The sequence below is a fragment of the Lepidochelys kempii genome, chromosome 3, assembly GCF_965140265.1.
Source record: "Lepidochelys kempii isolate rLepKem1 chromosome 3, rLepKem1.hap2, whole genome shotgun sequence".
Classification (NCBI taxonomy): Eukaryota; Metazoa; Chordata; order Testudines; family Cheloniidae; genus Lepidochelys; species Lepidochelys kempii.
This window is the reverse complement of record NC_133258.1, coordinates 128,791,408-128,801,205: the sequence shown is the minus strand read 5'-3', so window position 1 is coordinate 128,801,205 and position 9,798 is coordinate 128,791,408. Positions and strand designations below refer to the sequence as shown.

Genomic DNA, 9,798 nt, shown 5'->3' with positions numbered 1-9,798 from the left:
GAGGCAGTTTATAGCAACACACTTGTATATGCCAATGTTGCATAGCAATAAACTTCTACGTGGACAGAAAGCTACACAAAAGTTTAGGTATTTGCATAGAACTCAGTTTTATTCCCCATGATTCAATCAAAGCATTCAATTACTATAATCAGCGTTGCTTTAATTTAAAAAAAAAAGCCATGACTTTGAAGCTTGTAGGAGTAATACATAAAAATTTCAATGCATTGCCAGAAAATCCAGTCTCCTTTATTAAGTCCTTATAACTGGAAAATAACTTGCACCCCAAAAGTTAAATGCATCTAATTTTCATAAAGATGCACCAAAAACCATATAGAGAATAGATGATACTATGGAAGTGGCACTAAAATTGTGGTTACACTTAAGAAAAGGGGTACATGGATGGAGAGAAACCTTGTACTAATTATGATAATACAGGCTGAGTTGCTTTTAATGAGCAGTGCAATATTGCTTGTATATATATATTTACAGATACAAAAATAGCTGAATAACTGATTCATTATAATTCTTTCCCTGACTAGAAAGATCAGCCTCTACCTTTAGAGAAAATGAAGAAGATGGCAAACTTGATTCAAGTCATGATTTTAAAAAGCGATTAAGTGATTTTGGGTGCTTCAGTTTAAATGCCCAATTTGATACCTTAGAGCAGATTGAAAAAAAGCACTGAGTACCTACCCTTTGAAAAGTCAGGCTCCTTTAAATTGGATATAACTAGGCACCTAAAATCACTGTTCACCTTAACGCTTGACTTTGATATTTCCTGGTCTTTGTTACACTGCTTTCAAGTTCCAATGACTGTCAGCATTTTAAAGTGCTACGTGCTAAAGATCTGTTCACACTGCAAAGAGATTAGAAAATTAGTTCTTTATTTTAAATTGGATGGGGTTGTTAAAACTGCACCTTTCAGATTTTACAACTTTTCTTTGTATAAAACTGTCACATTACTAGAAAATACAGTGAATTATCAAGATCCATTTTCTTATGCACCTGTTCAAAATGATACATTTTAATAAGATTCCCTTTATTTATAATTCACTTTAACCCTGATTTATAAAGAAAACTATACAAATACTGTGCTTTCTGCTCATTTTACTTCTGGAAGGTGGGAAGGGGGCTTCAATACAAAATTAACTATGGCTTTGCTTTTCCCCTCCCCGGCATAGAAAAGGTAACCTGAATATCTCTTCAGGTAACTTTAAAAAAAAGAGTACCAATATTCACAGCAAGCCATTCATGTTCAAAGTCATAGGCTACAAGTGCACTCTAGTCCAGTGTATGTCCAGTTGATTATTTTAAAAAAGTATTTCAAGTATTAATTTCAAAATTCCAATGAGTATAGTCCAAAAAATAGACTCCTCATCCTGAGATTGATCTTCTGCTGAATGAGTCCGCTTCTGGCTTGTCTGCATCTCTTCTGGGTTGTAGGAAGCCTCTGCAAATGGATAATCTACAATTGTTCTATCATAATATACTTTCATTTCAAACTCACTCTCCAAGTGAGAAGGATGACCATAGATTCCTATTCCCACTGGGCGGTGGAAGTGGGCTGGTACATAAACAACATCTGGACCACAAGTTACAGACTGTAACTCATACTCATCAAAACTGGGGTGAAGGGTCATATCAGATACATACAAATCTGCATCGCCTTTTAAACTCTGCATCTGAAGTACTATCTTCCCTTCATGATTTAGTCTCAAGTAGCTATAGTTTCCAGCTCCAATCTGACCTTGGACTACATGAAGAAGAATCCATTCATCAGGTACATCCTCTTCCTCAAAGCTATGACCCATAAGCAATGCTTGAGCTGCTAGAAGGATCACCAACATTTTCTTCCAATGTGCTGCCATAACTCTTATGTTTGACATTAAAGGAACTCTTCCAACATCATGTGTTGTAAATACCCTGTTAATACAGAAGAAATAACTCAGGTTTCAATGGTCCACTCTTGGAAAAGATCTCTTAAATTCCTGTCTTTAAAGTATCCAATTCCATTTCAAAACATTAGTCCTTATAAAATTAACTTAAGCGAAGTATATTCTTTGATACCTTATATGGGACCAAAAATGTAAATGTGCTAATGTGAGGTTTAATATACTTTAATTGGTTAACTAGACAAAAGCATAAACATAGTTTTAAGTAGCAATTGCTCAGCAAACACATTAGCTTGCTGATGTGAACTGGGCAAATGTTACCTTATTTCAAATTAATAAACTTAACATGTAGGTGGGTGGAATTAGACATTTTGTCAAAAATAAAGTAGTGATTTTACGGTTTGGAAAAAGTATTCAATTAAGTCCTTTGAGTTTGAAGAATCATAGAATATCAGGGTTGATTGGAACCTGAGGAGGTCATCTAGTTCAATACCCTACTCAAAGCAGGACCAATCCCCAACTAAGTTATCCCAGCCAGGGCTTTGTCAAGCCTGACCTTAAAAACCTCTAAGGAAGGAGATTCCACCACCTCCCGAGATAACCCATTCCAGTGCTTCACCACCCTCCGAGTGAAAATGTTTTTCTTAATATCCAACCTAAACCTCCCCCACTGCAACTTGAGACCATTACTCCTTGTTCTGTCATCTGCTACCACTGAGAACAGCCTAGATCCATCCTCTTTGGAACCCCCTTTCAGGTAGCTGAAAGCAGCTATCAAATCCACTCCCATTCTTCTCTTCTGCAGACTAAATAAGCCCAGTTCCCTCAGCCTCTCGTAAGTCATGTGCTCCAGCCCCCTAATCATTTTTGTTGCCTTCCCTAGACTCTCTCCAATTTTTTCACATTCTTCTTGTAGTGTATGGCCCAACACTGGACACAGTACTCCAGATGAAGCCTCATCAATGCCGAATAGAGGGGAACGATCACATCTCTCGATCTGCTGGCAATGCTCCTACTTATACAGCCCAAAATGCTGCTAGCCTTCTTGGCAACAGGGGCAGACTGTTGATTCACATTCAGCTTCACATCCACTGTAACCCCTAGGTCCTTTTCTGCAGAACTACTGCCTAGCCACTCGGTCCCTAGTCTGTAGCAGTACATGGGATTCTTCTGTCCTAAGTGCAGGACTCTGCACTTGTCCTTGTTGAACCTCATCAGATTTCTTTTGGCCCAATCCTCTGTTTTGTCTAGGTCCCTCTGTATCCTATCCCTACCCTCCACCTTTTACCGTCATCTGCAAACCTGCTGAGGGTGCAATCCACGCCAGGCAAATTAGTTGAAACTACCAGGCAAAATAGTTGAAACAATAGTAAAGAATAAAATTGTCAGACACATAGAAGAACATAAATTGTTGCACAAAAGTCAACATGGTTTCTGTAAAGGGAGATCATGTCTTACTAATCTATTAGAGTTCTTTGAGGGGATCAACAAACGTGGACAAGGGGGATCCAGTGGACATAGTGTACTTAGATTTCCAGAAAGCCTTTGATAAGGTCCCTCACCAAAGGCTCTTATGTAAATTAAGTTGTCATGGGATAAGAGGGAAGATACTTTCATGGACTGAGTTAAGAGACAGGGAACAAAGGATAGCAATAAATGACAAATTTTCAGAATGGAGAGAGGTAACTAGTGGTGTTTCGCAAGGGTCAGTCCTAGGACCAATCCTATTAAACTTATTCATAAATGATCTGGAGAAAGGGGTAAACAGTGAGGTGTCAAAGTTTGCAGATGATACTAAACTGCTCAAGATAGTTAAGACGAAAGCAGACTGTGAAGAACTTCAAAAAGATCTCACAAAACTAAGTGATTGGGCAACAAAATGGCCAAAATGAAATTTAATGTGGATAAATGTAAAGTAATGCACATTGGAAAAAATAGCCCCAACTATACATACAATAGGATGGGGGCTAATTTAGCTACTACTAATCAGGAGAAATATGTTGGAGTCATCGTGGATAGTTCTCTGAAGACATCCACGCAGTGTGCAGCAGCAGTCAAAAAAGCAAACGGGATGTTAAGAACCATTAAAAAAGGGATAGAGAATAAGATGGAGAATATCTTATTGCCTTTATATAAATCCATGGTATGCCCACATATTGAATACTGTGTTCAGATGCGGTCCCCTCAACTCAAAAAAGATATACTGGCATTAGAAAAGGTCCAGAAAAGAGCAACTAAAAGGATTAGGGGTTTGGAACGGGTCCCATATGAGGAGAGATTAAAGAGGCTAGGACTTTTCAGCTTGGAAAAGAGGAAACTAAAGGGGGGATATGATTGAGGTACATAACTTGTCCTTATTCACTTTCTCCATACCACTCATGATTTTATTTACTTGTTCCCATAATATAAGAACAAGGGGCCACCAAATGAAATTAATGAGTAGCAGGTTTATAACAAATAAAAGGAAGTTCTTCTTCACTCAGTGCACAGTCAACCTGTGGAACTCCTTGCCTCAGGAGCTTGTGAAGGCTAGGACTATAACAGGGTTTAAAAGAGAACTGGATAAATTCATGGAGGTTAAGTCCATTAATGGCTATTAGCCAGGATGGGTAAGGAATGGTGTCCCTAGCCTCTGTTTGTCAGAGGGTGGAGAGGGATGGCAGGAGAGAGATCATTAGATCATTACCTGTTAGGTTTACTCCCTCTAGGGCACCTGGCATTGGCCACTGTCAGTAGACAGGATACTGGGCTGGATGGACCTTTGATCTGACCCAGTATGGCCATTCTTATGTTCTTATCCTCCAGATCATTAATGAAAATATTGAACAAAACCGGCCCTAGGACGGACCCTTGGGGCACTCTGCTTGATACTGGCTGCCAACTAGACATGGAGCCATTGATCACTACCCACTGAGCCTGATGATCTAGCCAGCTTTCTATCCACCTTATAGTCCATTCATCCAGCCTATACTTCTTTAACTTGCTGGCAAGAAAACTGTGGGAGACCGTATCAAAAGCTTTGCTAAAGTCAAGGAATAACACGTCCACTGCTTTCCCCTCATCCAAAGAGCCAGTTATCTCATCATAGAAGACAATTAGGTTAGTCAGGTATGACTTGCCCTTGGTAAATCAATACTGACTATTCCTGATCACTTTCCTCTCCTCGAAGTGCTTCAAAATGGATTCCTTGAGGACCTGCTCCATAATTTTTCCAGGGACTGAGGTGAGGCTGACTGGCCTGTAGTTCCCCAGATCCTCCTTCTCCCCTTTTTTAAAGATGGGCACTACATTAGCCTTTTTCCAGTCACCCGGGACCTCCCCCGATCGCCATGAGTTTTCAAAGATAATGGCCAATGGCTCTGCAATCACATCCGCCAACTCCTTTAGCACCCTTGGATGTAGTGCATCTGGCCCCATGGACTTGTGACTCTTCCAGCTTTTCTAAATAGTCCTGAACCACTTCTTTCTCCACAGAGAGCTGATCACCTCCTCCCCATACTGTGCTGCCCAGTGCAGTAGTCTGGGAGCTAACCTTGTTCATGAAGACAGAGGCAAAAAAAGCATTGAGTACATATGCTTTTTCCACATCCTCTGTCACTAGGTTGCCTCCCCCATTCAGTAAGGGGCCCACATTTTCCCTGACCTTCTTCTTGTTGCTAACATACCTGTAGAAACCCTTCTTGTTACTCTTAACATATCTTGCTAGTTGCAACTCCAGTTGTGATTTGGCCTTCCTGATTTCACTCCTGCATGCCTGAGCAATATTTTTATACTCCTCCTTGGTAATCTGTCCAAGCTTCCACTTCTTGTAAGCTTCTTTTTTGTGTTCAAGATCAGCAAGGATTTCAGTTAAGCCAAACTGGTCACCTGCCATATTTACTATTCTTTCTACACATCGGGATGGTTTGTTCCTGCAGCCTCACTAAGGCTTCTTTAAAATTCAGCCATCTCTCCTTGACTCCTTTCCCCCTCATGTTATTCTTCCAGGGGATCCTGCCCTCAGTTCCCTGAGGGAGTCAAAGTCTGCTTTTCTGAAGTTCAGGGTTCGTATTCTGCTGCTCTCCTTTCTTCCTTTTGTCAGGATCCTGAACTCGACCATCTCATGATCACTGCCTCCCAGGTTCCCATCCACTTTTGCTTCCCCTACTAATTCTTCCCTGTTTGTGAGGAGCAGGTCAAGAAGAGCTCTGCCCCAAGTTGCTGCCTCCAGCATCTGCACCAGGAAATTGTCCCCTACACTTTCCAAAAACTTTCTGGATTGTCTGTGCACTTCTGTATTGCTCTCCCAGCAGATATCGGGGTGATTGAAGTCCCCTAGGAGAACCAGGGCCTGTGATCTAGTAACTTCTGTTAGTTGCCTGAAGAAAGCCTCGTCCACCTCATCCCCCTGGTCTGGTGGTCTATAGCAGACTCCCATCACCCTTGTTGGTCACACTTCTAAACTTAATCCTGAGACTCCCAGGTTTTTCTGCAGTTTCATACTGGAGCCCTGAGCAGTCATACTGCTCTTATATACAATGCAACTCCCCCACTTCATGAGCAGTTTATATACATCCATGTCAGTACTCCTGTCATGTGAGTTATTCCACCAAGTCTCTGTTATTCCAATCACATCATAATTCCTTGACTGCCAGGACTTCCAGTTCTTCCTGCTCATTTCCCAGGCTTCTTGCATTTGTGTATAGGCACTTAAGATAACTCGCTGATCGTCCTGCTTTCTCAGTATGAGGCAGGAGTCCTCCCCTCTTGCACTCTCCTGCTTATGCTTCCTCCTGGTATCCCACTTCCCCACTTACCTCAGGGCTTTGGTCTCCTTCCCCCGGTGAGCCTAGTTTAAAGCCCTCCTCACTAGGTTAGCCAGCCTGCTTAACATAGTTTGTATTAGAATAATTTTTGGCATGTGTCATTTAGTTTTTCATCTAGTTTTAGTAGCATACTGAGGTACGGATCTGGATTTGTGTACAGAAGTATATTCGGGGACCGCTGTATATTGAGAAATATGACTGATTATATATTTAAGTAAACAAGTTAGTGGCTCTATCAAAACATATAAACACAGTTTCAGAAAACATGAAGTTATCCAAAGAAGTGTAAAAACTGTTAATATAACAGCTCGTTTGTGTACGTAAGTGAAATTCAAAAGTATGTTTCTCGAAACAAATCCTGTCATATTGAATGTGAAAAGGCCATGTACAAAATGTGTGCAAAGAGGCAACATTTCAGTTCCAAGTACCATGCCTGGTTTCAGAATATAAAGTTGACCATATCAAATCTTTTTGCATTTAAAATTAAATTAAGTATTCTAAATCTAGTAAGAGTGTCATGTTTCAGCCCAAAATAAGTTTGTCACCACTCTTGATTTAGAATTTTTATTGCCTCCATAAAAAGAAAACTGTACAACAGTTATAATTGAATATTAATGTAAGCAGTTATTTGCATTATAGTAGCACCCAAAATGGAGTAGGTGCTTTCCACTCATAAATGACAGAGTCCCTGCCTTCAAGAGATTTCAATCAAAGTTCTTATACAAATTTCACCTAGCTTTCTATAATTAAACATAAGTAAACAGTCAGGCTGGAAGGGCTTATCGAGTGGGATCCCGCAGGGATCAGTTCTGGGTCTGATTCTATTCAATATCTTAATCAGTGATTTAGATAATGGCAGAGAGATTACACTTATAAAGTTTGCGAATGACACCAAGCTGGGAGGGATTGTAAGTGCTTTGGAGGATAGGATTAAAATTCAAAATGATCTGGACAAAGTGGAGAAATGGTCTGAAGTAAATAGGATGAAATTCAATAAGGACAAATGCAAAGTACTCCACTTAGGAAGGAACAGTCAGTTGCATGCATACAAAATGGGAAATGACTGCCTAGGAAGGAGTACTGCAGAAAGGGATCTGGAGGTCATAGTGGATCACAAGCTAAATATGAGTCAACAGTGTAACACTGTTGCAAAAATAAACATATTCTGGGATGCATTAGCAAAAATGTTGTAAGCAAGACACAAGAAGTAATTCTGCTCTATGTCATGCTGATTAGGCCTCAACTGGAGTATTGTGTCCAGTTCTGGGGGCCACATTTTAGGAAAAATGTGGACAAATTGGAGAAAGTCCAGAGAAGAGCAACAAAAAATGATTAAAGGTCTAGAAAACAGGATCTATGAGGGAAGATTGAAAAAAAATTGTTTATTCTGGAGAAGAAAACACAGAGGGGACATGATAACAGTTTAAGTACATAAAAGGTTGTTACAAGGAGAAAGGAGAAAAATTGTTCTTCTTAGGCTCAGAAGCTAGGACAAAAGGCAATGGACTTAAAATGCAGCAAGGGCAGTTCAGATTGGACATTAGGAAAAACTTCCTGTCAGAGAGGTTAAGCACCCAGAATAAATTGCCTAGGGAGATTGTGGAATCTCCATCACTGTCTAACCTGCTCTTAAAAATCTCCAAACACCTATCAGGGATGGTCTAGAAATAATACATAGTCCTGCCATGAGTGCAGAGGTCTGGCACAGATGACTTCTTGAGGTCCCTTCCAGTCCCATGATTCTATGATTTATATAGCCTTATAACTTGCGGAATGTTCTTCCCTAAAGACTTTTGTAATCTAAGGCCACAATTTTGCAAAGGTACATGAGGGAAAAGAGCAAAAGGTGGCACTTGAGTGATGAGGCAGACAGTGGATTTGTGAAAAGTGATAAAGGACGGAATGTTTTAGGCAGACACTTCATGCATTGAGTACCGTATCCATTTTAATTTGAGGAAGCAGTGGGACGTCCATGAGAAGATGAAACAGGAACAGATGGAGAAGTGAATGAGAGTATTAAGAGACCCTAGGAACAAGTGAGACTGCGCTGAGGGGGGTCGCTGATGGGAGGATGAAACAAAAGATTGCAGAGGGGAGGAAGCCAAAGAGGCCTCCCCCAGGGAGCATACATTGGGCTAGGAGGAATGGGACCTACCCTGACTAACCCCGAAGAAGTAGGCAGCAGCCTAGGAAAGGCCAGAGGAAGCCAGGGTCACAGGGCGATATAAAAGCTTGACCTGGCGAGTGATCCCTGAAGCAATGAAACAGTGACGATGCCAAGGACACACCAGCTCTGCTCCGAAAACAAACGCTTTCAGAGCGGGAGAACCTGCTCTCCGCTTAGCCCACAGGCGCTCCCGGGGATGACGGAAGAGAGGAACAAAACACAGGACTGCCCCTGGGTTGCTCCTCGCCTGCATGACCTCGTCCTGCAGCTCTCGGCACACGCTGACCAGGGCCACGTTTCTCCCCAGACCCGGGCACCCCGGCAGGGCACTTGGTCTCCCACACCTCACACGCGCGGAGCGCGCTCGCTGCTCTGCCCGTCGCCCCCGAGCCTTCCCGGGAACCCGCCCGATGCCGCCAGGCTTCGGCGACCCCCCGGCGCAGCCTCTAAGCCAGGGCTGGGATCGCGGCGGAGCCTACGGGCCCCGCCCGTTCCCGGAGCAGCGGCGACGGCCGGTGGGTCAGTCTCCCGGCTGGACACCAGGCCCCGGGGGCCGCCTCGGACAGGCGCCAGGCCCAGCCCCGCTCGCTGCCTTGGCCCGGCTGGTGACAGCGGCGCTCACAGGCGCGGCCCCTCCCGCGGCTTACAGGGCACCGGCCTCCCGAGGAACCAGCTTGAGCCCCGCGGTGGGAGGGACGGCGGCTCCCCGCGCTCTCCCCGCTCACCCCCAGGCCGAGCAGCTCCACCCGCTCCGCCGCCAGCCACGGCGCCGTGCTCCGCGGCTGAGACTGAGCCAGGCCGCGGGCTCCTGCTCTCGCGAGTCTGTGTCCAAGGGAGGGCGGTCGCGGGGGGAGGCGGTGTTCTGTTTACCCGCCTCCAGGCGTCCCCATGGCAACCAGGTGCCGTGAGATCGCGGCCGCTGTTCCGGGCAGCT

General features: G+C 43.4%; 1 protein-coding gene across 1 annotated transcript; it reads right to left on the bottom strand.

Annotated features, from left to right (window-relative positions):
• Positions 1–82: 82 nt before the first annotated feature.
• Positions 83–9,798, bottom strand: C3H6orf120 (chromosome 3 C6orf120 homolog). Its single transcript, XM_073337975.1, has 2 exons — positions 9,590–9,798; positions 83–1,923 (listed from the first exon to the last, which is right to left on the bottom strand). Exon 2 carries the CDS (start codon positions 1,884–1,886, stop codon positions 1,311–1,313), a length of 576 nt encoding a protein of 191 aa, XP_073194076.1. The 5' UTR covers positions 1,887–1,923; positions 9,590–9,798; the 3' UTR covers positions 83–1,310.

Coding starts and splice junctions, on each gene's coding strand:
- C3H6orf120 (XM_073337975.1), bottom strand. CDS start 1,886: ATGTCAAACATAAGAGTTATGGCAGCACATTGGAAGAAAATGTTGGTG.